The 26,301-nt window shown below is 45.4% G+C and overlaps 1 protein-coding gene across 1 annotated transcript; it reads left to right on the forward strand.

The window, feature by feature from the left end:
• The first annotated feature begins 6,531 nt into the window (after positions 1–6,531).
• ZNF286A (zinc finger protein 286A) lies at positions 6,532–25,494 on the forward strand. The gene is made up of 7 exons (XM_031467568.2): positions 6,532–6,581; positions 6,909–7,084; positions 8,025–8,113; positions 11,739–11,853; positions 12,956–13,048; positions 20,041–21,295; positions 22,458–25,494. Exons 2-6 carry the CDS (start codon positions 7,048–7,050, stop codon positions 21,264–21,266), a joined length of 1,560 nt encoding a protein of 519 aa, XP_031323428.2. The 5' UTR covers positions 6,532–6,581; positions 6,909–7,047; the 3' UTR covers positions 21,267–21,295; positions 22,458–25,494.
• Positions 25,495–26,301: the final 807 nt, after the last annotated feature.

The following is a 26,301-nucleotide window of genomic DNA, read 5'->3' on the forward strand; positions in this document are numbered from 1 at the left end:
TCCAAGAGTAAACCTCAACCAAGAGAAAGGGAGGTGGTGAATAAATACGCAGGTTCCCGGGCCCTCACTGGGAGAAGTCAGGGATGAGTCCTACAGAGCCTCAGGGGGTCCCCAGGGACACGGAGCCTCAGTGGTCACCTGCTCATTAACTGCCTCTTAATGACTCTCCCCCTGCCCTCCGTTTCACTCCCCCACTCCCTCACCACGCGTCTTAGGATCAACTGCAAAGTAACTGCGTGCACCCAAACTCTTGTCTCAGAGTCCGTCTGGGGGGCAGCCCACGCTAATGCAGTGTGTGCACATGTGTGTGTGTTTAAACACACAAGTTCATGCGATCCACCCATTCTAGGACAGGCCTTTTGTTCAAGGACACCTGACCTGAGTTTTCAGCTCTAAACCAGGCTCTGCCAGACGGGGCCTTGAAGGCAGGGCAAAGGTCTATCCACAAACGAAGCCAGTGGGCTCCAAGGAAGAAACATCTGTGACATGACTTTCTTAAGTTAACAAACGTATTTTAAGAGGTCTGAGTCTAATGATGGACACTCAGATTACTCTTTTGCCCCCTTTACATTTCTAAAACTTACTAAGGATTCCAGGCATGTCGGAGATTATTTCCAGAAGTCCCCGTTCCTTCAGAGTCCTCTGTCTCACAGCTCATTTTCAGAACACAAATCCTCCTCTCCCTCCAGTTCTGCTCTTCAGCTTGAAACTCAAGCCCTGCTGAACTTCAAGCGGTATCTGACACTGTAGGTGCTTTAAATCGAAGGGAAAGGCTAGAAATTCAGTGAGAATGGAGAGTTCAGAATAGCCCTTTTCATGAGAAAAACATACAGCAGGGAAATCTCAAGTTCTGGCTGGTAAATCTGTAAAGATATGGGGAAGTCAACAGACTCCAATCCTATGCAACAATCCTCTTGGGTAACTGAAAAACGCCTCCAACAGAGGGGAGAAAGGAAGAGGAAATAATTCATGGAAACCTAAAAAGGGGCCTTAAGATCAACTGAAGCTTAGGAAGGGTCAAAAGAAAGAAAAACGCTGCGCATATGCATAAAGTCACGGTGTGACCAACAAATAATACATGTTTTCATTAAGTACATGTAAAACTTCTTGAGGCCGTATAATTTTCATCAGATAGCCCCAAGTAATCTCATCTGATGAGGGTATGGTACAAGTTCATAGGCTACATTTTTCCCTAAAATGTTTTCTAAAAATACTGGCTCAGTTGCCTCCCCCCGCCACCACCCCAACTCCCTTGTCAGAACTGTATGAAACAGGAAGCTGGATTAGGCTGCCAGATTCCAGGGTAAATAATGTTTACTTTCTGAGATGTGACAGTCATAACTGCAGCCTTGGGGGAAGGATAAAGAAAGAAGATTCTAGGAAAGAGGAGATGACAAAGCAAAAGAGATTTTGTCCTCAGGATAAAAGTACCACAACTGTACCAACCTTGGAAGGATGCTTCTTTGGTATCTAACAGAGTGAAGCGTCCACACATTCAGAGGAAGTCTCCACTGTGAAGTCTCTGATGCCTGATGAGGGCTGAGCTACACCGGAAGGGGCGGCCGCCTTCCTGACCTCACAGGGCTTCTGTCGGGTGTGAATCCTCTAAGCGGAGGAGGTCGGGCGCTTCAGCTGAAGGATCCCCCACACCCACGACACTCAGATGGTTTCTCTCCAGCATGGACCCTCCGATGCGGAGTAAGGGACGAACTCTGGCTGAAGGGGTAGGGTTTCTCTCTGGTGTGGCCTCGTGTATGTTTTATGAGAGCTCAGCTCTGACTGACGGCTTTGCCACACTGTCCGCATGTGTAAGGCTTTTCTCCAGTATGAGTTCTCTGATGTTGAATGAAGACTGACGGGTCACTATACGCCTTCCCGCACTTGTGACGTTCACAGGGCTTCTCTCCAGTGTGAACAAACTGATGCTCTATACGGGATGAATTGTGACTGAAGGCTTTGCCACATTCAAGACATTCATAAGGTTTCTCTCCAGCCGGCATTAGCTGGGGTTGAATGAAGTTATCTGAACAAAAGCTTTCCCACATTCATGACATTCGTAGGTTTCTCTCCAGCATGAATTCTCTGATGCACTGTAAGGGCTGTGCATCACCCAAATAATCATGGAACATTTTTCTACAGTCACCACATTCATAAGGCTTCTCTGCGTTTGGGATTCTCTGGTGTTGAGTAAATGGTGTATTCCGAATTAAGGCTCCTTCATGCACTTTATAATCCCTCCTGCTGTGAACACTCTGATGGCATGAGTTCCAGCTACACATTTTCCTATCTTCATAAGACTTCTCTCCAATATCTGTTTTCTGATGTTCCACATGAAAATTCCACTTAATGCTCACAACCATCATTCAAGGTAGGGACAATAAACTTCATTCAACGGATAAGGAACGGGAGGTGCAGAGTTCAGCAAGTTGCCCATGGCCACATTCCTGAGCAAGACCAGTTTCTCACAATGCAGATGCATGGGTCTTGGACATTCACGCACTCCCACTTTCACGCAAAGTCTACACGATGTTCCATGGAAGCAACCTAAATGTCCATTGACAGATGACTGGACAAAGAAGTCGTGGTATATTTATACAATGGAATACTACTCAGCCATAAAAAAAGAATAAAATAATGCCATTTGCAGCAAAATGAATGGACCTAGAGATCATCATTCTAAGTGAAGTAAGCCAGAAAGAGAAAGAAAAATACCATATGACATCACTCACGTGTGGAATCATCTCTTTTTAAAGACAAACAAGTGGCAGCTTAGAGAGTTGCAGTAAATAGCCCAAAGTCACACCAAAGGAAAAGTGACGTTTGAGCCAAGAGCCCAGTACCATTTAGTTGACAAATCCCATGATACGTTCACTATATTCTGTCTAATTGAGAAGGGGATTGTCATCTGCTGGAGGGAAATATACATACTATTAATGTACCAAACCACTGAGTCTGGCTGAGCTACCACTCGTGCAGAGAGACCCCTTCAGCTGCTTCATCCCTAGAGACTACTGCTGCTCATCAGGAACTCCTGAGGTTGCAAACCCACATTTATGTTGTTAGATTTTATTATAACATGTGGTGTCTTTTCATGCTTTTCCCGTTTGACTTTCTACAAGCACTGTCAATCTAAGTTCTGTAACTTTTATTTCTCCATAATTCTTGGTTGTTATTTCTTAAAATATTTTCCCCTCCCTGGTTATTTCTTCTTTCTTCCTAGGACTCTCATTATATGAATATCTAGTCAGTCTCCATACTGCTTAACGTTTCTTTCACATTTTTTCAAGGTTCTCTCCCTTCCTGATCTCTTATGGAAGAGTAGAGTTCCTCAACCTGATAGCCCAGCTTTCAATTCCCTGTTCAGTTTCACACATTCTGTTAGCCAATCAAGTATTGACCACTATGATGGGTTCCTGCTTAATATTTCTTATATCCTCCTTTAACCTCTTTTAGGGTATCTTTTTTAAAATACATACATCTTGAGCTTTCTGGGATAGAGGAGTATGAAACAGTAAGGAGGTGCTTACTGGATACTCGGTGATGGAAGAGATGGCCAGATTTAAGAGCAAAAGCTTTCAGAATAGCCATTAAAATGAGATACAACACCTGTCTTTGAGTCTTGATTGACTAAGGGTAGTTGTACACAGAGACTCAAAAACAAAGGGGAGAACCCCTTGATAAATAGCGGTAAAGCAGTTTCAGTATAAAAAATTTTTTTATTCTAAGCAGCCCACTAATTCTGTGTTATCTGTTACAGGTCGTTCAGACCATCGTTTCTCTTTTATAGCAATAGAATACATCAGATATCTTATTTTCCCCCTGTGGGTCTATATTCCCCAAGCCCAGGTTATAAGCTGGTAATGTAGGGAGGGAAGGGAACCGAAATCCTGGGGTATTTCCTATACCTCCTTCAACTCACCAGGAAGGGCACAAGCTGTGGATGAAATATCTGTATGTATGTGGGGAAGGGAGCGGGGCTTAGGGAAATTTGAGTTATTTTCAAAGCAGAGAATCTATGGTGTTAAAATTGGGGCAAGATCAGTGTCCATTTACCACCTTCCTCCCTACCAGGTGATCTTATCCCACAAGGAACCTCTCTACCTCCATCTCTTCTTTGCAGGAATCATCTGGCTCACTGCCTGTGTACCTGCACGTGTATGTGTGTGTTTGGGTGTTTGTGTGTATCAGGGTGGGAGAAAGGTGGATAAAACCCCTTGAGATGCATCTTCTTGTGTCTGTTAGTACCCACTCCTCTCCCAGCCCAGCTCTGAGGCTACCCAGTGCAGAGGTGAATGAATGGGCAAAGATTTCCCCGGGGGAATGTGGCAGTGAACAGAAAGGAGCACACAAAGCACCAGAAAGCACCCCCACTCCCTATAGCGCCCCCCTGCAGCCCCCTTGTGGCATCTGGAGGCTTCCATCGCTGCTGCCACTCCCTCCCCACCTACACACACACACCCCCTAGGACCCACTGTCGTCATCTGTCTCCCGGAGGGTTTCCAATCAATTTTTCAATACTTTCTTGCGGGGAGCTGCCTCAAAGACTGAGGGTCGAGCACTCAGGGGTTAACAACCCTGTATGCAAGACACAGCCCTGGGACACTCGCTCTGCAAGGATTCCCTGTCCCGCCACCCCACCTTAAAGATTGTGGATTAACAGGTGTCTGTCCTGGAAGAGGATCTGGACTTTGCTCCTTGCCCAAGGAAGACAAGATAAGGAAAGCTTGACATCTTAACTTTATGACTACAATAAATATGTCCAAAACAGCATTGTAAAAGATTTTGAGGCACACTATGTAATCCTCCTTGGTATGCAATGTTTTTTCTTCTTAAGCATTATAAAAAGAATTGCTGGATAAACCACGGCGGCGGTGTCTGGTCTTTGCCTCGGCAGGCTGCAAGACCCGTCCCTCTCGATCCCATTCTTTGTGTGTGTGTCTGTTCTTTTTTCCTAGTTGTGGTGACCGCGTCTTCGGACCTGTTCGTTCTGCCGGCTGGCTCCGGCACGTTCTCAACCCAACAACCTCCCTCCTTCCAGAGGCATCCGGCGTTTGGGGCAAGGAGCTGGCCATTTATGTTAGGATGCTGTGTTATTTATCTTTTTTCTGTGTAACAGTATAACTATACACTTGCTGGCTCAAAACAGCACACACCTATTAACTCACGGTATCTGTGGGTGAAGGGCTGGGTATAGGTTAGCTAGGTCCTCTGCAGCTGGCTGCCAGAGTGTCAGCTGGGACTGGGTTCTCATGTGAAGGAAGACTCCACTAGGAACGATCCACTGCCAAGCACCTGGGGCTTGTTGGCAGGGGTTAGGTTCTTGTTGACTGACAGTTACTTGTCATCTGGGTCTTCCCAACATCATACTTGCTTCCTCAATGCCAGCAAGGAGGACTTCTCTATCAAAACAAGCGTTAGAATCATGTCATCTTTGTTGTGTTCTATTGGTTAAAAGTAAGTCACAGGTCCTACCCACACTCCAGGGGAGGGAGGGGGTTACACAAAGGTATGCATACCACATAGGATAATGGGAACTGCATAAGGGGTGCTTTCTTTTGGAAACTAAAAATCGTCTTTTCCCAAAGTGTGTGAAAACCATTGAAGAGTTTTAAACGGTAAAGTGACATCTCATTCTTGCTTTAGAATGATTGCCGGCCAGAAATGTGGGTGGAAATTGGAGGGAAAGAAAATCTGAGTCTGGGAAATCAGTTAAGAGGCTGGTTCTGTAATCCTAGTGAAATGTTGGTGGCTAGAACTAAGGTGATGCTGATGGGAAAAGAGAAAGAAGGACAAACTGGAGAGTTTTTCAAGAAACACAATGAATAGGATTAGATGATAAATGGACAGTGAGGGTTGAGGATACTCCAGCTCTGGCTTTTACAAATGCGTTTGTGGACAATGACATCATTCACTGAGACGAGGGGGCGGTTTAAACATACTCAGTTTGAAGTGGGTACGTTTGTCCAAAACAGAATTAGAGTAACCTCGTTCCCTTGAGAGAGTATCTCTTGATAAATTTAAGTTTTACGTTTGCAAAGAACCTGTTGCTCAGATGTGTTGCAACTGGTTGAATCTTCAACTCACCTGTCTCGCACGTGAATCTTCAGTGTCACCGGGTAGTCTGCGGCCGCATGAACATCGGTTTGCACAGCACGCCTCTCACATTGTTTGAAGGCAAAGGATGAGTTTGGGGAGGGCAAGGATACGAGGAAAGCCATGTGCTGTAACTCTTACACTGGAGTGATTTGGGCAGGACGCCTCACAGCCCCACGTGCCGACCAAGCGCGGCGCCGACAAAGACGCGGTTCCGCGGCTCGCGCTCTCGCTTGTCCGCGGGATCCCGCACAAGCGAAGCGACCGCTCCTCTCGCGAGAGGGACGGAGACCGCGGCTCCCCCGAGTCTCCCAAGCGCGCCACGCGCGCTCCCACCTGCTGAGGAGCGGAGTCGGGCCACGCCCGGGGGCTTCTGGGAAGCGTAGTTCCGGGCCGGACGCGGCCCGCCAGCCGTGCCCCCGCTCTTGCGCATGCGCGGCTCCGCTGGCCCGAGAAGTTGGCAGCCTTTGTCAGGCCCGGGGTGGGAGGTGAGTTGTTGCTCCGGTGCGACTGCTTGCGCTCGGCCTCGGCGGCGGCCCCGGGGCGTCAGTCCGCGCCGAGCCGGGCTGGAGTGCGCGCTGGAGGAAGGGGCGTCGAGGGCAGACACGAGCCCCACCCCCGAGGCCCCGGGCGGCGCGGGTCCGGGTCCGGGCGGTGGGTGGGCGCGGGCCGGGGGCTGCGTCTGCGCGCCTGCCCCTCGCCTCGGCTGCAGCGCCGGCGCCGGCTTCTCCCGCCGCCCGGTCCCCGAGCAGCTCCGCGCGGCAGCGCCGGGCGTGTGAGCACCCGGCCTCAGGGATGCTGTCCCGGGTTTCCAGGTTCAAGCTCGGGACCGGAGCGAAGCCTTTCGGAGGAGCCCGCAGAGGGGAGGCAGGAAGGAGGACCACCAGGCCTCGGGGCTTTCCACTCTTCTGTCCGGAGAGGTCTGCCCGGGGGGGCCGGAAGGAGGTGGTCACCATGGAGACAGATGTGGCCGAAATGCCCGGGAAGAGAGGTGAGAGGTGCTGGTGCCGAACTTGAGCTGTGGGCCGGACCAGGTTCTGCCTCCTGAGCGGGAGTCGGTGGAGAGGGCTCTGGGCAGAGCGCTGCCGTCTTTGTCTGGGGATGGCCGGGCTCTCTGAGAGAGAATGGAGGGCTTAGTGTGGGATCACCTCCCTTTCCACGCCAGCAGGGTGCACAGTGGGCCCTCCAAAGCCACTCCCAAAATGTATGCGAAACTTTAGCTTCCGAGACTTGAGCATAGCCTCACTTTTCCTCACACCTTTCTCCTCCCAGGTGATTATAACCATCTTAACCTTTGTCAGTGGGTCTGAGAATTTAGCTTTTTGGTTGGCTAAAGTATCTTCCACCTGTTATTCCCCTTTGCACAATAACCCTATGGTTTCAGTAGAGCAGATATTTTTGTTTTCCGTAGGAGAAAACAGACAGAGGAGTCCCTGACTGACACAGGCTCTCCTAGACCAGCCTTTCTGGAAGTTTGGTCTGTGACCTCCTGCACCAGAATCCACACCCTGCCCCGACCTGGGCTTGTTAGATTTCTAGATTGTACCCCAGGCTCAACTAATGATAATTATCTGTGACTGGGATCCAGCAACCTACACTGGAACTAAGCATGCAGGGTGATTTTTTTTCAGAATCATTTAGCCTGTTTTTCCCGTTTTAATTTAATGTAAATTAAGCTCAGAAAAAAAACTTAATGTCCAGACCAGACAGCGCCGTCTTCCAGGATGTGTTATGATTCTGGCAACTAGATGAATTTAAGCCCCAGGTAGCAACACTCCTGGACGTTCTCCATGATCCTGGGTTGTTTCAGGCTCCTTGCAGTCGCAGTGTTTGTAGGGAGCACCATTAGTGTGGTGGCGGCAATTTTAAATGTGTAAATCTGAGTCACAAGATAGATCCAAGCCCCATCATTACTGCTTTCTTGCCCTTAGCTCTGTCTTCCCAGGAGTCTCCATTCTCCCAAGAGAAGAGCACAGAAGAAGGAGAAGTGGCAGCTCTGCACCTCACAGCCAGGTCCCAGGTGAGAGAGTCTCTGCTGATTATTGAAACGCCTCGTTTCTGGAGTACAGGCGGGCTCCCTGCTTTCTGATGCAGAGCTTCTGTGTCTGCTGGAGCCCATCGAGAGAGCTGAGTTCTGCTGCTAAGAGACCACGCAAGTGAATAATGGACTCAGTGGAAAATGTTTTCTACTTCCTCTTGGTACCTTCTCCATCTAGTATTTACTGTCACTAAACAGGCATGGAAGCTAGTTTCTGTGCTTGGTATCTTGGGAAACTAATTTAAAAGACAGTGTGGTTCATACCCCTTAGAATTTATTTTTCAGTTGGGGAAACAGCGTGCACATGACTGTTAAGTAGGGGTTTAAGAAAGTGCCTTAAGTACTGGAGTGAATTATGAACATACTCAGTGCTCAGGTGGTTCAAAGACATGCTGGAAAAGGAAGCCTAGGCAAGGCTTAATTTAAAGAGCTAGAATCCAGCCCTCTGAGATGATGAATGCTGAAGTATTTAAGAGGTGGACTGTTACCAGATTGCAGCTTTACTTTGCAAACTCCCCCTTCCCCCAGGGCAAGTATTAAGGATTGTTGAATTGAAGCGGTAGTTGTAGTCTGTGGGTGATTAGTACATTTGTCTTTCCACTTTTTGTATGTCTGAATATTTTTATTAAACGAAGCTGGGTAGGAGGAAAGAGCTCCCTGTGATGTGTGTGTCATCACAACCCAAAGCTTCCTCAGCTGGCCTCTCTCTTCGCTACAGTTTAACCGAAAGTGTAAAAAGTAGGCATTGCACATTGCTACTGTTTGTAAAAGTGGTTTCTCAGGATGCTTCTGTTCTTATGTGCCTCCACTGGATTCTCGAAGGCCATATGTTAATATTGAAGACTTCATTAGTCGGGAAGCTTTAAGCTGCAGCTGATGGAAACTCAACTCAGACTAGCTTAAGCAAAAAGAGGTATTTACTGGGAAAGGGTGTAGCTCAGTGGTAGAGCATGTACTTAGCATGCATGAGGTCCTGGACTCAATCCCCAGTACCTCCATTAAAAATAAATAAATAAACAAACAAACCGAATTACCTGCCCTCCCCCAAAAAATAATAAAATAAAATAAAATAAAATTTTAAGGAGGTATTTATGGACTAATATAACTGAAAACTCCAGGTCTGGCTAAAACTGAGCTCCAGCAGCAACCTAACAGCCTGTTCTCCCCGTCTCACGGACCTTTCCTTTTCTCCCTGTGAGTTTTGCTCTCAAGCAGGCTTTTCTCCTAGTGCCGGCTGGCCCCAGACAAATTTAGGCTCACGTCTTCCCATACTGAAGATCAGGGAGAAAGAGTATCTTTGCTCCTGGTCGTTTCAGAAGCCCTGAGGTTAGCTCTTTAACAGGCATTAGCCCCGTTCTTGGACCATTGTTGGCCGAATCTGGGTGTAATGGTCAGAGTAGGGAAATAACCTGCAGACACATGCACATCCCACCCGTGGGTCAGAGTTGGAGTTAGTGCTCCCTGAACTGCGTGGACTAAAGGTGGCCAGGCGCAGCAGCCCCAGGAAAATCAAGGTGCAGGTCCCAGAAGAAGGGGGAATGCTTTATGCATTTCAGCACTTTGGTATTAGATTCAAGACTTGTCACAGCTTCAGGATGGGTTAAACCTTTTACAGAAATTTTTAAAACTGTCCTTTTTGCATTGCATTAGATTTTGTTTTTGCTAATATTCCAACTTTTTTCTTACTCGAATTTGCCTGGGCTATTTATCTTTTACTTACTAGATTTTTTAAAATATTAAAGTTTTAATTCTTTCTCATTGTAACCAGGTAAATGGCATAGACACCTATAAATATAAAAGTGTATTACTCATACTTACCTCCCCAAATTCAGTCCCCTCTGCCTACTGAGGATGACAGTTGGGTGTATATTTTTCCACATGTTTTTGTTGAGTTTGTACTACTATATTTAGACATGTGGTATACTGTATTTCCTTCCATTCCCCCAGCCCCAACTTTGGAGATTTTGTTTGGGTCTCCTTTCTGTAAAGAGGACGTGGCTATTTTAAGAAGCCTTTTTATAAGGGAAATTAATTTATTCACATTAATATGATTCTGTGTATGTTTCACATTTTTCTTGTCATGTGATTTTTATAATTCTGCTTATTATGCTTTGTTTATTCTTTTGTATTTTTGTCAGCCTTTTGTGCAGTAGCTTGTATTTTTGTTATTCTGTTTTTTTTGATGATTTGGAAGCTGATTCCCACTGAGTGTCGGTTTAGTTCTAGATATGCAGCTTGTAGGATCAAAGTCATTTTTTCTCATAATATCTTGTCTACTTAGTTGCTACTTACTGATTTTTACATTTTATGTTATTTTACAAGGATAATTCTTATTTTTTAAATCTCAGATTATTTCCATTTTTGGAAACTTTACTTTGAAATAATTTTAGACTTATAGAAATGTAGCAAATGGTGGAAAGATTTCTCATATGCTCTCCATTCAAATTCTCCAAAATTTAGCATTTTACCTCGCTTTATTATTTTTTTCCCCCAAATCAGGAAGTTATCATTAGCACAGTGCTATAACCTACTGCTCTTATTCAGATTTCCCAGGTGTCATAGTTTCTTGTTTTTCTTCCCCTTAATTTCTGCTTTTACCCTATAATTCTTTCTGCTTTCCTTAGTTGTTAGGTTCTTTCTCTAATTTGACTTGTGTGCTTTGTTCATTTAATCACATTTTTTTAATGAAATGGAAACATTTCCTTTGAGTACAATTTCAGCCATTTGGCTTTGATTTTTGTATTTTATTTCATTATTATTTTGAAATTTTGATATATTTTTTTCAGTATCAGTTACTGCTCTGTTCCCTTTCTGTTTTAGAATTTATTAACATTTACTTTGTCACTTTTGCAAATGCTTCATGAATATTTAAATAGAAGATGTTTTCTATCCAGCTGTAGCATTTGGTGTATATTTATTTCAACAACCTGGAATGTTGTTCCCATTCTCTTTGGCTTTATGGAAAGAGAAACGTTCAGTGCTGACATGTATCTATGTCCATATAGTTTTTGTACTTTTTGTGTTATATAAACTTAATTCTGTGGTATTTACATGTAAACATTTATTTGGTCTATCTGTACCCTTAATTAATTTGTTGCTGTCATTTTCCGATTTAATGCTCTGTGCCTTGACCTGATTCCGCGCTTCACCAGAGATGCCCGCTGTCAGTCTGTTCATTCCATGACTTCTCCAGTCACAGGTTCTGTAGAGATTGATTTTTCTTGAGGACTCGCAAGGAGAATGATTCATGCATGCCTTTTTTCCCCTCTGCCTACATTTTGCTTACTTTGCCAGACTACGTTGTTGACCCAGTGGTTCATGTTTTAAGTCTTTATTCCCCAGAAAAATTGCAGTCTCTCCATGGAGAAACCCTGCTCTTCCTTCTTACAGTCCTCATGTTGACAGTGGACGTGGCACATAATTGATACCCAGTGACTTTATGCAGAATGTTCAGAATCTGAACAAGTTCGGATGCTTGTCATTTATCACAGTCATCTCTCCTGTTTGAATCTATCTGTGCCTCTGCTCCAGGGCCAAGAGAAACAAGGGGGTGAGAGGAGGATGACTGAGTGAGAGACGGTGAACAAAAGCATGTTTTGTGTCCTAGGCACCTGTGACGTTCAAGGATGTGGCCATGGACTTTACCCCAGAGGAGTGGGGGAGGCTGGACCCGGCGCACAGGGACGTGATGCTGGAGAACTACAGGAGCCTGGTCTCGCTGTGTAAGGACGGGCTCTCCCCGCGACCTGCAACCCGCTGGGGAGGGCATCAGCGCTTTATTGAAAGTGAAGTAGCTGAACAGAGCCTTCACTCTGGCATCCGGGGGTCGGAAGGTGTTGATCCCTTTGGGCCCAGAGGAAATCTCTTTCTGCTCTAGGTTCTTGGTGAAATGCCTGTGCTTGCTTTGGGTCAGGAGTCTTTGGATTCAAGTGGCAGAAACCAGACTCACACTAGTTGAAAAGGGACCCAGGGATACTGTCAGGAATCTCTTTTGTTTATTTATTTTTCAGTCACATGGCTGGCTTTGCCCCTTGTTGGCTTTATTCTTGGGGATCTCCCCGGATGGCTAGATGGCCCCTGGCCACTCTGGGATTCCATGATTCTTCCAGTTAGAGCACTGAGGCAAAAAAGCTAGTGCTTCTGTTCTGGAGATTCAGGAAATTGGGCCACGTGTCCATCAGTGAAACAATTACTTGAATCGGGGAGGTGGAGTATGCTCTGGCCAGTTTGGATCCTTTGCCCACGTGTGTGTGTGTACACGCACGCGTGTGCATGTGGGCGTGCGTGCATAGCACATGTGCAGGTACATGTATGTGTTCACATGAGGGGTGGAGAGAGCGAAGTTGGCTCCTCCCAAACCTCATGTAATACATTCCCTACGAACGTGGGTTCCAGTAACTGAGAAGGAAGAAGGGAAAACCATCAGAAGACAACCACTGGTTTCCACAGTCCCGGCCACGTGGTGGTACCACTGAAGTCCCCCTTTGCCCAACTTCTTCCTCAGTCCAAGCTGAGGTCTAATCTGCAAGGTCTCGCTGGAACTCCTGCAATAAAGAAATAAAGAGAAAGTCTCTTCTATTTCTACAGGTGCAAAGATTTGTCTACTCAAGTGCATGTAGGCTTCCTTACTAGGCCCAGACTCTGGCCACACCTGTTTGAAGCTTCACTCAGAGGCCTGCCCTCCCTCGTCCCAGGTGTTTCTGTAACAGCCTGTCTTCTCTGTAGCTCCAGGACGTGGGACTGCGCTCTAGGATCGACCTTGGTGCCCATCACACATAGCTAAGTCCCTTTTTTTCTCTCTCTCTCTTTCTTTTTAACGAGCAGGGCTTCCAGTTTCCAAAGCTGAGCACTACGATTTGGAGAATGGAAAAGATCCCTTGGTGCTTGAGAGAAAAGCGCCCAAAAGCAGCTGTTCAGGTGAGTCAGGTAGACGGGGGCTTCAGGAGGAAGAGCCCCGCGGGACACTGAGGAAGTGGCACTTCTCAGTGCCTGAGAGAGAACGCTGGGAGTGCCGACGTGCTTTTATTTTCTAAATGTCTTATGGTAAATTGTGTCGCGTTTTAAATACATACAAAAGTCAAGGAAATAACACCAGATCACACACATGCTAATGTTTGCTTCTTTTTGCCTTTTCTCTTTTTTCGTCCTTTTTTGTAATGTGAAATAGATGTACAGTTCTGTGAATTTTCACAAATTGAACACATTCATGAAACTATCACCCAGATCAAGAAACAAACTTCCCAGCACCCCAGAAAGCATCCCTGTGGCCCCTTTAAGTTACCTCCCTCCTTCCAAGGTTTGCTTAACTTCTGATGCCAGATCAGTTTTACCTGTTCTTGACCTTTATTATTTAGACAGTCACGTTGTGTGTGCTCGTGTGTCTGGCCTCCTTCCCGGAACGTTGCTGAAACGTCCGTCCGTGCTGTCGCGTGTGGCTGCAGTCTGTCCATTTTCAGTGTCGTCCAGTCTTCCGTCGCGTCACCCTGCCCACTTGTTTATCCCTTCTCCCGAGGCGGCTCGCGGGCGTCTCCGGGTTTGGGCTGTCTGAGTAGCGCTGCTGTGTGCGCTGTTTCCCGCGTCCCTCGGTGGACGCGGGCGCGCCCGTCTGTCGGACACGTGCGTACGAGTAGGATTGTTGGATCGGGGCAGGTGCTGTTCACTTCTGGTAAATCTCACCAAACAGATTTCCAGAGTCACTGTGCCAACCACGTTCCCACTAGCAGGAGGGAGGAGCGGGTGCGTTCCCCTTACTCTGCATCCTCGCCAGCACTTGATTGGCTTCTACATTTTAGCCATTCTTACAAATGTCTGTTTTCCAGTTTTTAAGAAATAAAGAAAGGTTACAGATTTAGAGTCCTTACATTCTCTTTCCCCCCTGGAAATAACTGGTTGGTGCAGTTGGTGTGAGTCATTCTAATGTCTGTGTGTGTGTGGACACACACACGCCAAAAACAATATGTACATACAGTGTACTTTTTCTTTTACAACCCAATTTTTTAAACCTCACATTGTATTTTGATATTAATCTCTATTAACACATATAATTTGTGTTTATGCATTTTAACTACTATGAAATAAGTCCAATTGTGTGAGTAAACTGTGAAGTTTATTTTCACTTCTTTGCCATTAATTAGTAAAAGAATTGCAATGATCATCCTTTTACTGACTCCTTACGTTCACCTCGAGAGCTGGGTTAGGGTAGATAACCAGAATACGCAGCACTGGACCTTGAAGTATCACATGATCAGCCAAGGCCCCACCACAGTCCTGGCCAATAATTGATGCTCTTAGATTTAGAAATTTTTGTCAATCTGATGGATATGAAATGACGTTTCATGTTTCTTTAATTTACATTTCTCTGGTTACGAGTGGGTTTGAGTATCTCCTGTGTTTATTAGCTATTCACATTTCCTCTTTTATAAATTACCTGCAGTTACCCTTTGCGTGCTTTAGAAAGTGGGCCATCCACATCTTTTTCTTGATTTCTTAGAGTTCTTTATATATTTTAAATACTAATAGATGGCAAAGGTACCATTACAAATCAGTGAGAAAAAATTGGTTCTCTTAGTCTGTGGCTTATTTTATTTTATGGTATATTATACAAGCGTAATTTAACATTTTTAATGTTAGAAGATTTATCTTTTTTTTAATAGTTTTTGCTTTTTGTGAATTGTCTTCCTTATTCCAATGTCAGGAAGATAATCTGTACTTTATTCTAAAATGCTTGAGCTTTGTTTTAAAGATAGTATTTTTTTTTGTATATGATGTGAAATAGGGAACTAATTTTATCTGTTTTTCCTACTTAAAGCCAATAGTCCAATGTCATTTATTGAAAAATGTATCTTTCATCACTGATTTGTGCTAACTCTTAGGTAAACCCAGGTCCCATGCATACTTGGGTCTGTTTCTGGAGTCCCTGGTTACCTGGCTCTCTGTGCTGTGATAACCTATTGTTGTAATTACTACACTTTGTAGTATGTGTCTCTCATAAAGAAAATCTTCCCTTAATACTCTGTTTTTTAAATCTTCGTGTCCTTTTGAATACAGAGTTATTACATCCGCCCCTGCGGACAGAGATGTCTGTTTCCCCTTGGAGGCCTGTCTGTTTCGTGACTTGCGTGTTCGCCACCCTTCTTTTTTTTGTGGGAAATACTGTCATTTTCTTAGTGATCTACAATAACTCGTCATGTATGAGGTCGTTAACCTTTCTGTTACAGATGCGCCTTGTAGTTTTTGCCTTTCCATCTGGCTGTGCTTCTTAACATACAGACTTAATGTATCACAGTCTTGTGTTTCCTGTCTTTTGTTAGCGCTTAGAAAGTCCTTTCTCATGCCACGATTACAAAAATACTTGCTTCCGTTCTCTTCTTTTGTCCTTTCATTTTCTTTCCCCCTTTTAAACCTTTAATCCATTTGGAATTGCCTCTTACTTCTCTGGTTCTATCTGCTTGGCTGTCTCTTCTGAACCATTAAATGTTTGAGCTACTCAAGCTTTGGTTGGAATCCCCCTCCCCTCAGTACCTGGAACCATGGCCTTGAGTGGCTGCCCAGGTCAGGAGGTAACAGGACTGGGGTGGAGGAGGACGGGGAGGTGGGGCCTCGGAAGCTGGAATAGCGCGTGCCTCGACGGAAAGGGGTCCCCACTGCCCGGGGCAGCCACAGAAAGCAGAGGCAGTAAGTCCTGTGGGCTCTGTGGGGAGCGTGGCTGTGTTCCAATAAAACTTTATTTAGACCTGGGTAGTGGGCAGTAGTTGGCAGCCTCTGCTCTAATTGGTCATCACTCTGCATGCTTCCAGTTTTGTTTTTTTTTTAAGAGGCTCAAAATTTGAATTTCTGTGTGAAATCTTGCTATTTTTAAGTGTTGGCAGTTGGTCTCAAAAATTGTATAAACAGTGTGGGCCAGTCAAGACACACCTGAGGGTCATTTAGTCCAGCTGGTCAGCTGTGTGCAGCCTCTGCCTCCTCCGTGGGCGACTCGTCCACTCCCACAACCCAATTACCCTCTCTCCCTGGGTGAATCCCAGGTCGGTGTTTCCACCCCAGACCTCCCCTTGGGGCTCCTGTTCTCAGCATGTTTAAAACTGAATGCCAGATATATGCCCACATTCTCCATCCCCCCCAACAGGATCTTTTTCTAGTAATTGTCTTAATGACACTCACCACCTTATCAGACTGCATAAGCCAGAAATCTATGGACAGTCCTTCAACTGCCCCTCCCTCGTTTATCCAGTTCATCACTGTGTTCATCTGCTCAAGGTCTAAATATTTCTTCACTGTTAACATCCCTCCATCTCCCTTTCCTTTGCCTGGACTCCTATGATAATCTCCCTGATTCCACCTTTACCCCCATAAACTCCTTTTTTTTTTTAATTTACTTTTTTAAAAATTTTGTTGAGGGGCAGGTAATTAGGCTTATTTATTTTTTGATGGAGGTACTGGGGATTGAACCCGAACCTCCTGCACGCTAGGCAGGCGCTCTACCGCTGAGCCATACCCTCGTCCCTAAGCTCCATTCTTTACGTCGCAGTGAGTGATGTTTTCAAAATACAGGTCAGATGCTATCACCCTTTTGCTTACATGTCAGTGGCTTCTCATTGCTCTTAGGATAACAGCCAAAATCTTTGAGGCCTACACCACCTTGCAAAAATCTGTCCTTTACTCATTATTCCAGCATTATCTCATACCTAGTCTCCCTCCATATTTTTATACCCTTTCTTAGCAACTCTTAATGGTTTTAGCATCGCAGGACGTAATTTAACTCCCAAAATCATTGAGGACCCTGAAGAGCTACTGTTTATGTGTGTTGTATGTACCAATAGTCACTATATTAGAAATTAAAAGTGAGAAAGATTTTAAACTACTGGATAATTAATTTTTAAACAATTATAAACCCATTACATGTTAACACAACACAATTCTAATAAAAAGCAACTTTTCTCCAACGACAAAAAAAGGGTACTGAAAAGAAGGGCTCCTTTCTGCAGTTTTGCAGGTGTCTCTGATGGATGGCTCGGTGGGAGACAGCTGTATTCTCATCTGCTTCTGACGCAGTTTCTTGTGATGTGGCGTTTTCATTGACCTGTGTGAAGAACATCCAGCCTCACACCAATATTTAATTGGAAAAGGGGGGAGTATTTTTATAGCCTTTTCAGATGATTTTGGCTAGTCTCCTGACACCACACCAAGACTAGGCAAGTGGTAGTTTCTTACAGATCAGATCCAATGTCACCTGAAACCGTATCCATGAGTTTTTCATACTCTTACATTAAAATCTGTTGATCTTTTGGAAAATACTGGTTCACTGAGTTATGCAGATCTTCCAAATATTGACACATCACGTTTAAAAAAAAAAAACACACACACAATTTTCTGTATCACCACTGACGGTATCAGAAAAGAAAGTTTTAAGAAGCTATCAAGTTCTCAGTGGTAGATAAAAGTTTTCTAAAATTCTAATTTCCGCCTGAAGGCACATTCTTTTGTCAGCTTTGAGAAAATACCCACCAAATATCCAACAAAGATAACAGTTGGTCAGTCATTCTTTCTAGTAAAAATGGTGGTCCGTGGAAAAAGTGGCTAGTTCAGCTCTCAAACCATCACACGAGTGGTTTTCCTCAAGACAACCATCCTACTTTGATATGAGCAGACTTGCTTTATGAATATTTCCTGGTCCATCATCCAGAATATTCAAAGGTCATGTGGTCAAGGTTTGAAATTTAATAAATTAATTTTATTATATTAATAATGTTTCCTGTTGTTTCCTCAGACATTTTTCCATGAAACTGGCTTTTTGTTTTTTTTTTTTAACTGAGTACCTGGTGGGGAAAAATGGAACAACTCCTAGTATATTTGGTGTCTTATCCTAATTTGTACAGAAATTGTGGGCAGTTTTACCACCATTACTTTTGCAACATCAGTGCAAATGTCAAGACAGCAAAAAAGGCAAATAACATCTAAGCATTGTTTTGAAAGTAGTTTTGAAGCTACAGCCTCCCAGGGGCCCGCAGACCGCGCTGTGAGACCGCTGCCTCCCTGCACCAGCGCTAGCTTATCTCAGTTCATGTTCTCGTGATTCAGCAAGCACTTACATAGGGCCTGTGCTGTGTCAGCGTTTTTAAGTGTTTTGTAAATAGCTCATTCACTGCTCATTCAGGTAGGTACTGTTTTCGTTCCTCACGAAGTCGGTAGTGTCGTTGCCCTGTCTTCCAGATGAGGAAACTGAAGTAGAGGCAGAGTGACTTGCCCCAGGTCACAACGGCGAGGGAGGGGCAGAGCAGGGGTGGAGCTCATGCACTCTGATCGCAGGGCCGTGCTCTCGGCTGCTGCGCTTTTCTTGAATGTCCCCCTCCCCTTGGGGCTTCGGTACATGTCATCCCCTCCACCTGGAACGCTCACCTCCTGCTTTTGTTCCCATTACCTGGGATCCCCACCCGAACCCCAACTCCACTTTGATGGCAGCTCCATGATTTACCTCCTCAGGGAAGCCTCCCCTCACCCCCCTATGTTCTTTCACAGCGTCGTTCACCTTTTATTTCTTAGCACGTACTGCAGGTGCGCTCTTACGTGTATTTGCGGGTGTTAGACTAAATTTCCTCTCCCCTCGTGCACATAGGGGCTGTGTGTGTGTTTTCCCGCAGTGCCTAGCACTAGCGTCGTGTAGGACAGACATTCAGGAGGTCATCATTGAATAAATGGGCGGGAGAGTAGATGAACGAACAGAGTTCATTTGGCTATATGGAGTAAGGGGCAGGTCTAACTTAATCTTCTTCTAAATCAGAGCACCATTTACTGGGAAAATAAATTATCTCTAGTTCACTGACTGAAATACCACCTTTGTATTGTCCCTGATTCCTGTGTAGACTTGGCTTTATTTCTGAAGTTGCTCTTCTGTTTCCTTGGTCTGTTTATGTCTTCCTTTGAACCACATTCCTGAAGTCATTTTAGCTTTATGAAGTAGCTTCATATTGGATATAAAAATTCTGATAGCTTGATATGAGATATATTCAGAGAAGTTAGCTTCCCTCCCTGCTCTCTCTCCTCTATTCTCTATAGGTGACCATTTTTATTAGTATTTCATTTATCTGTCCTTGGTTTTGGAAGATAGGACCAAATATGTCTGTGTATTTGTTTCCCTCCCCCTTTTTTCCCTGCACAAAAAATAGTAAACTATACGCCTTCCTTTGCAGCTTGCTGTGTTTTTTAAGTTTATTTAATACCTCCTGAAGACTGCATCATAGCGATATATAGAGGTCATTCTCATATTTTCTTAAGTTGCACGTACACCATAGTTTAATCAGTTCTCTATACTAGGATATTTGCGATGTTACCAGTCTTTTGCTACCTCGGTGTTGTAATGAGTAATAGCCTTGTGCATGTATAGTTTAATACATTTGCCATTGTGCCTTTGGGAGCTCATAGGAGATTTTTGAACAGGGACATATTATGAAAGCATTGTTAGGGAAGGTTAAACTGAATGGAACGCATATTTGGAGTAGAGTTGTTTGACTGGGAACTTAGAAGTCGAAATTGCACTCTACAATAAGGTGACAGCCGCTGGGGTATTTACCACAGCACTAGGTCTTCTATAAGAGCTTGTTCCTCCCCATCCTGATCTAGGAATTTACTTCCTGTCCACCTGGTGACATGGTGCTTCATCTGCGTCCCTTCTCCTCCTGCCTTTCTGGTCATCCTTCCCCTGTTCTGACTCCTGGATAAGCTCTTCTGATCTTTGCATATACTGTGCATGTGTTTCCCTCCATCTGCTTCTCTTTGCAAATCATCTTACAAGAGTCAAATCCACTACCTGTCGAAGTCATGCTTTTCACCTTCATTAACTCTTATCCATTACAGAACTGCCCTTTTGTTGAACTCAGAAAACGAAGGAAATTTGTGTTTCCAATTTCTTTCAGACTTGGAGACTAGATCTGAGAGCAAAGATTCCACTTCAGTGCAAGATTTTTCCAAAGAGGAGTCATGCCAGGTTGCAGTAATAGACAGGCTGACAAGGAGCAGCGTCTATGACTCCGACTTGGAAACAGCTCTCGAGTGTGAAAACTGGGTAGAGAACCAGCAAGGAGATCAGGAGAGACACTTGAGAGAAACGCTCGCCCACATGAATTCACTCCCCGAAGAGAGGGCTCGTGAGCGTGACGTTTACTGGAAAAGCTTCGGGCAGAAGTCAATCCTTCTCCCTCAAGACAGAGTTCCCAAAGGATCCTATGCCTTTCATACCCTTGGAAAAAGAATGAAACAGAAATCAACCCTAATGAAAAAGCAGAGGACCTATAAAGAGAAAAAGCCTCATAAGTGTAACGACTGTGGTGAGCTCTTCACATACCACTCGGTGCTCGTCAGACACCAGAGGGTCCACACTGGGGAGAAGCCCTACAGCTGCGGTGAGTGTGGCAAGTCTTTCAGCCACAGGGCCAACTTAACCAAACATCAGAGGACTCACACGAGAATCCTTTTCAAGTGCAGCGAATGCAAGAAGGCCTTCACGGAAAGCTCATCCCTCGCGATCCATCAGAGGATTCACGTTGGAGAGAGGCCTTACGAGTGCAGCGAGTGCGGGAAAGGCTTCAATCGAAGCACCCATCTCGTGCAGCACCAGTTAATCCACACAGGGGTGAAGCCGTACGAATGCAACGAGTGTGACAAAGCCTTCATCCATTCGTCAGCCCTCATCAAACATCAAAGAACTCACACGGGAGAGAAACCCTACAAGTGTCAGGAGTGTGGGAAAGCCTTCAGCCACTGCTCTTCCCTCACTAAGCACCAGAGGGTGCACACCGGGGAAAAACCATATGAATGCAGCGAATGTGGGAAAACCTTTAGCCAGAGCACACATCTTGTTCAGCATCAGAGAATCCATACCGGAGAGAAACCCTACGAGTGTAACGAATGTGGGAAAACCTTCAGCCGGAGCTCAAATTTTGCCAAACATCAAAGAATTCACATTGGAAAGAAGCCGTACAAATGTAATGAATGCGGAAAAGCCTTCATTCATTCGTCAGCTCTTATTCAACACCAGAGAACTCACACTGGAGAGAAACCCTACAGATGCAATGAGTGTGGGAAAAGCTTTAAGTGCAGCTCATCCCTCATCAGACATCAGAGGGTTCACACTGAAGGGTAGCCCTGAGAAGTTCCTGAATGTGAGAAAATGTAAGTTGGTTTTGTCTCTGTGTTCGATCCCTGAGTGTTTAGGTGGAAGATGTGTAAGATGCAACTTGAGGGCCAGTTCTGTGCGCGTCTGTCTCTACTTGCGTAGTGCATAGTTTTGAGCCATGAACAGCCTGTGTCTTATATCCGTTGATCTGATCATTCTGAACTCTTCCAGCTAGAAATCTCAAATGTTGATCTCACACCCAACCCCCGCAGCCCCCAACGTACCCTTCTGTGGAAATTCAGTAAATCCCTGGGACTGGGTTGCAGTGCGTCCTGTGAAAGCCAGGGCCCCGTCTTGGCCGCACCCATGCCTGCCACAGCATCTCACTTTGAAGGACGTCACTCGGTTGGTTAGGCTCACACCCTTGTCATCGGGAAGACGTAGAGTTGTTCCCCTTTGGTCCCAAGGGGAGACCTAGACATAGGAAGAGTGTCCTTTCTTTTCCATGAGCTACAAGACCCGAAAGATTCAGTGGTTGGAATGTGCTTTGGATTCCCTCCCAAGCCCCACAGGCTACTATCTCATTTGACGGACATAAACCGTGTGTTCCAGCCATGTCCCAACGGCTTGCGCTGGTCGCACGCTTAGATCTCTGTCGTCCCTTTGCCGTGTGCGGTCCCAACGGCTTGCGCTGGTCGCACGCTTAGGTCTCTGTCGTCCCTCTGCCGTGTGCGGTCCCAACGGCTTGCGCTGGTCGCACGCTTAGGTCTCTGTCGTCCCTCTGCCGTGTGCGGTCCCAACGGCTTGCGCTGGTCGCACGCTTAGGTCTCTGTCGTCCCTCTGCCGTGTGCAGTCCCAAGGGCTTGCGCTGGTCGCACGCTTAGGTCTCTGTTGTCCCTCTGCCGTGTGCGGTCCCAACGGCTTGCGCTGGTCGCACGCTTAGGTCTCTGTCGTCCCTCTGCCGTGTGCGGCTTCGCTTTACACTTGCTTGGACGTGGCCCCGAGGCAGAGAACGGGTCAGAGTCTTAACTGTAGTTTTTGGTCAAGTCCCCCTTTTCTTACCTCTGGCATGGAATGGATTTTCTATAATCACGGTATTAGGGAGATTTCATGTCCTTACCTTATTCTGTTCTCTGTAAACTGTGACACTGTGAGAAAAAGCCCCCGGGATGTTAGAAGTCTGAAAAGTTGACGGGTTTGGTGTGTTGTTATCCTTAGGGCCCCCATCAAGAAGAACTGAAGCAGCTGTGAGGCACAAGGACATACCTTCATGTCACGTATGGAAAGCAGCACATGGGACAGTGACTGCTGGAGGACAGGCAGCTCCCCACCATGAAGAAGTCACCGTCTCTCGGGTCTCACGCCTTCCCACGGTTTTGGTGGCTGTCCTCTGTTGGTTGGTTGGTCGTAGCTGTACCCCAGAGCCCCCAAGAAGGTAGCAGAGGCACGAAGCCACGGTGATCTGTTGGCATCAGTTATGTGGGTGACCAAAGACCCATGTGGTGGGATCAGAAACACAGAAGCAAAAGTTCAAATAAATATTTAGCAAAACACTTCACACACGTCAGGATTTTTTCTGCTGTATTGTGTGGAAAGATTGTAGAAAAGATGGAGAAGGAAAAAGTAGTCAGTTGCAGGTTTCTTCTTTCTCTCCTGAATCCTATCGTGTTTTGAACGTTCAGCAGCCAGACCGTGCTCTTGCCCCCTCCACATGATCTCCTTTACTTCTTTTTTTGTAAGTTAGAAAATTTTACCAAAGTTTAATAGTATAATAATCCTTGATTTTTCAAAGCAGCCGCCAGCTTTTCAGCTCTGGACGCAGAGGTTACGCAGCCTCGTGGCACTGGTTCACCAGAACTATCATGCTTTCTCAGGAAAGCGCAGAGACCATCTTTTTCATCGCCATTGATTCCTATAATCCCCTCTGCAGGCCTGAGTTCTATTACTGGGGAAAAGAGGAATAGACTGTGAAGAAGTGGTGGTGGTAGACGTCAAGCTCAAGTATAAACCCAGCAGTGATGGAAATCAAAGAAAACAGTAGGAAATGGAATGGAAAGGACTGGGAAGAGGTTTTGAAAATAATTTTTTAAAAAAACCACGTTGAAGGGGGCCCAGCTCTGAAGTCAGGGTAGGAGACTGGCCTACCTGGGAACAAAGTAAAGGCAGAGGAGCTGACCCTTACACCTCCTTGAGAGGGAACTGATGAGCAGGCCCCTCGGCCCCAGACCAGGCCTGTCCCACTGCCTGTCTCTGTAAATAATGTTTAATTGGAACACGGCCTCACTCATCATTCACACATTGTGTTCGGCTGTTTTTGTGCTACAGCGGCAGAGGTTGTACGTCCCCAAGAGCCTAAAACACTGGCTATTTCTCAATATGCCACATGCTCGAGAGAAGAAATTCATCATCTGAGGGCCAACATTTGACTTACGCAGTAAGATCAATGGGTTTGAGTTCCGCCACCTCCACTTAGCAATTATGTGCTTACTCTTTCTCTGCCTCAGTTTCCTTATCTGTAAAATGGGAATAGATCATTCCTCTCACAGGGTTGTAGAGGATTAAATCAGACAACACATGAAGAACCTGGCAAACTGAATTATGTTGAGAAAATCTCTCTCCCTCTCTCCCTCTCTCTCTCCCTCTCTCTCTCCCTCTCCCTCTCTCTCTCTCTCTCTCTCTCTCTCTCTCTCTCTCTCTCTCTCTCTTTCTCATTGGTTTCCAGGTGCCCCCATGTGTACTAAAATCCACAGATACTCAAGTCCCTTATATAAAGTGCTGTAGTACACTTGGCCCTCTGTATCTGCAGCTTTTGCATCTGCAGATTCAATCAACTATGGACATCCACAATTAGTTGCATCTACGGATACAAAACCATTGAATACAGAGGGCCGACTATTGAAAAAAAAATCCACATATAAGTGGACCTGCACAGTAGACACCCATGTTGTTCAAGGGTCAACTGTTACATATTTTAATGAAGTGGTGTCTTAGTCTGTTTGAGCTGCTTTAACAAAATATCATTGACTAAATGGCTTATTTGTAAACAGCCATCTCCCAGTTCTGGAGACTGGGAAGTCCAAGATCAAAGTGCTGGCAGATTCAGTGTGGTGAGAGCTTTTGTAAATAAGTTCACTTGTATCATTTTTTTAGACTCTGCATATAAGTGATATCATATATTTGTCTTTGACTGACTTCACTTAGTATGTTAACTTCTAGGTCCATCCATGTTGCTGCAAATGGCAATATTTCATTCTTTTTTAAGGCTGAGTAATAGTCCCTTGTATACAGGTACCACATCTTCTTTATCCAATCATCTGTTGATGGACATTTAGGTTGCTTGTCTGTCTTGCGTTGGCAGCTCTTGACTTAAGTTATTCTGCAGGCTGCTGATTCCAGAGAAGAGAGGGTTTTGTGTCCTCAGTGCCATTAAAGGCACAGGTGGCTTTGGAGTGACTGGTGTGGATTACACATCTATCCTCGCACCAGTCGCTGCGGCCAAGGGAACTGGGTGCTCTGACGTGGGGCGAGGCAGAGGAGTAGTTTTAGCCTTATCCAAACCGTGTAGAATGGGTCTCCTACAAGGATTCTGTTACCAGAAATAGGAAGAAAGTAACATCTCAGGATCTGTGTCCACCAGCCAAGGGTCAGAGACTTGCCTTACTGACAGAGTACAGAGTGAGGGCATCCTGCCTTCTGCAAACCCAGAAGGCAGTAGAGTGAGAAAACCAGCAGGGTTAACGTGACTAGCAAATTGACCAACAAGATGGAAGATGCCGTTCTGGGCATTGTGCACAGAACCGGGGCAGCACAAGGAGGAATATTTGACTGAACAGCCAAGGAAGGAAGTCCTACTGCAGAAGCACAGGATGAGGGCAGGGTTGGTTTTTCATTCTAGGATCTAAAGGGAACACTGGCAAAGGAATGGCCATTGCTGACAAAAACAGTGGGTCCCAAATGGAGTCACTTGTGCAAAGCCCACCTCAAACCTTCATGCCTAACCTAACTGCAATTTCAGTCTACCCCAGGAGTGTGGTCTTAACCTGTCAGTTTGGAAATTTTCTGGTCAGCACCAGTGAGGTCACCTGCCACACAGGCCCCTTCCACCCGACTAAGGAAGGTGATGTCATCTGCCCTTTCCTTACCCCCTCCTCCTTCTGCCTATAAAACCATCCATTTGTCCAGCTCCTCAGGGAACTCTCTGCTGCACAGGATGCTGCCCGATTCGTGAATCATTTAATAAAGCCAATTAGATCTTCATATGTATTCAGTTGAATTTTTTAAACACCTTCATGTACCAACACAGCCCCTGGAATGGACGCTTTGTCTAAGTTACTGGAGACCCCTGTCCTCCGAGAACCCCTGCCTGCCTGTGCTTCTCGGTCACCTGCCCATACTTCCACACTTTCATAGTCGCTCCTAACCTGCAGCTTTTACTTCCATAGACTCTTTGTCTGTTCCCTCCACTGTCACCAGGCCTAGGGGTATCCAACCCAGGAGAGGTCCTGGAGCTGATGAAACCAGTCAATTCCTCAAAAGTAAAGCAAAGCCGGGCACTTTGAGGTGGTTTGCTTTTGTGGAAACATAGAACTAGCCACTGTGGGGAGCAAGGCTGATCTGAGAAGGTCAGGTTTCTCTGGGGAGAGTTAGCAGGCGGGGGAGAAGTCCCATTTGCCTGAATTTTAATTTGCTCTCAGTGGTCCCTTATGTATTCAGGTATTAGTACTTTTCTTAATTTGTTCAATTGTTTATGATAAAGATATTAACCATGTAACATTTAATACAAGTATTTTTCATAGGCTGATGTTTGGCTTTTTATTGTCAGTAAGTTTTTTTCCCCTCATGTCTCTGTTAGCCTTTTTTTGTTTTTGTTTTGTGTTAGCCTTTCTATATGGGAACATAGTATGTCTTTGCATTTGTTCATTTCTTGTATCTTTCAGTAACTTTCCATATACTAGATACACACAATTTTCAGTATTATTGCATCTGTGCAGTATTTTCCTGAGTGCCCCTAGTTTCATAGCTACGTGAGTAGTTAGGTTATGGGTGTATCACAATTGCATAT

This window comes from Camelus dromedarius, chromosome 16 (genome assembly GCF_036321535.1).
Source record: "Camelus dromedarius isolate mCamDro1 chromosome 16, mCamDro1.pat, whole genome shotgun sequence".
Classification (NCBI taxonomy): domain Eukaryota; kingdom Metazoa; phylum Chordata; class Mammalia; order Artiodactyla; family Camelidae; genus Camelus; species Camelus dromedarius.

Coding starts and splice junctions, on each gene's coding strand:
- ZNF286A (XM_031467568.2), top strand. CDS start 7,048: ATGGAGACAGATGTGGCCGAAATGCCCGGGAAGAGAG. Junction 7,085..8,024: donor CGAAATGCCCGGGAAGAGAG/GTGAGAGGTGCT, acceptor TCTTGCCCTTAG/CTCTGTCTTCCCAGGAGTCT. Junction 11,854..12,955: donor CAGGAGCCTGGTCTCGCTGT/GTAAGGACGGGC, acceptor TTTAACGAGCAG/GGCTTCCAGTTTCCAAAGCT.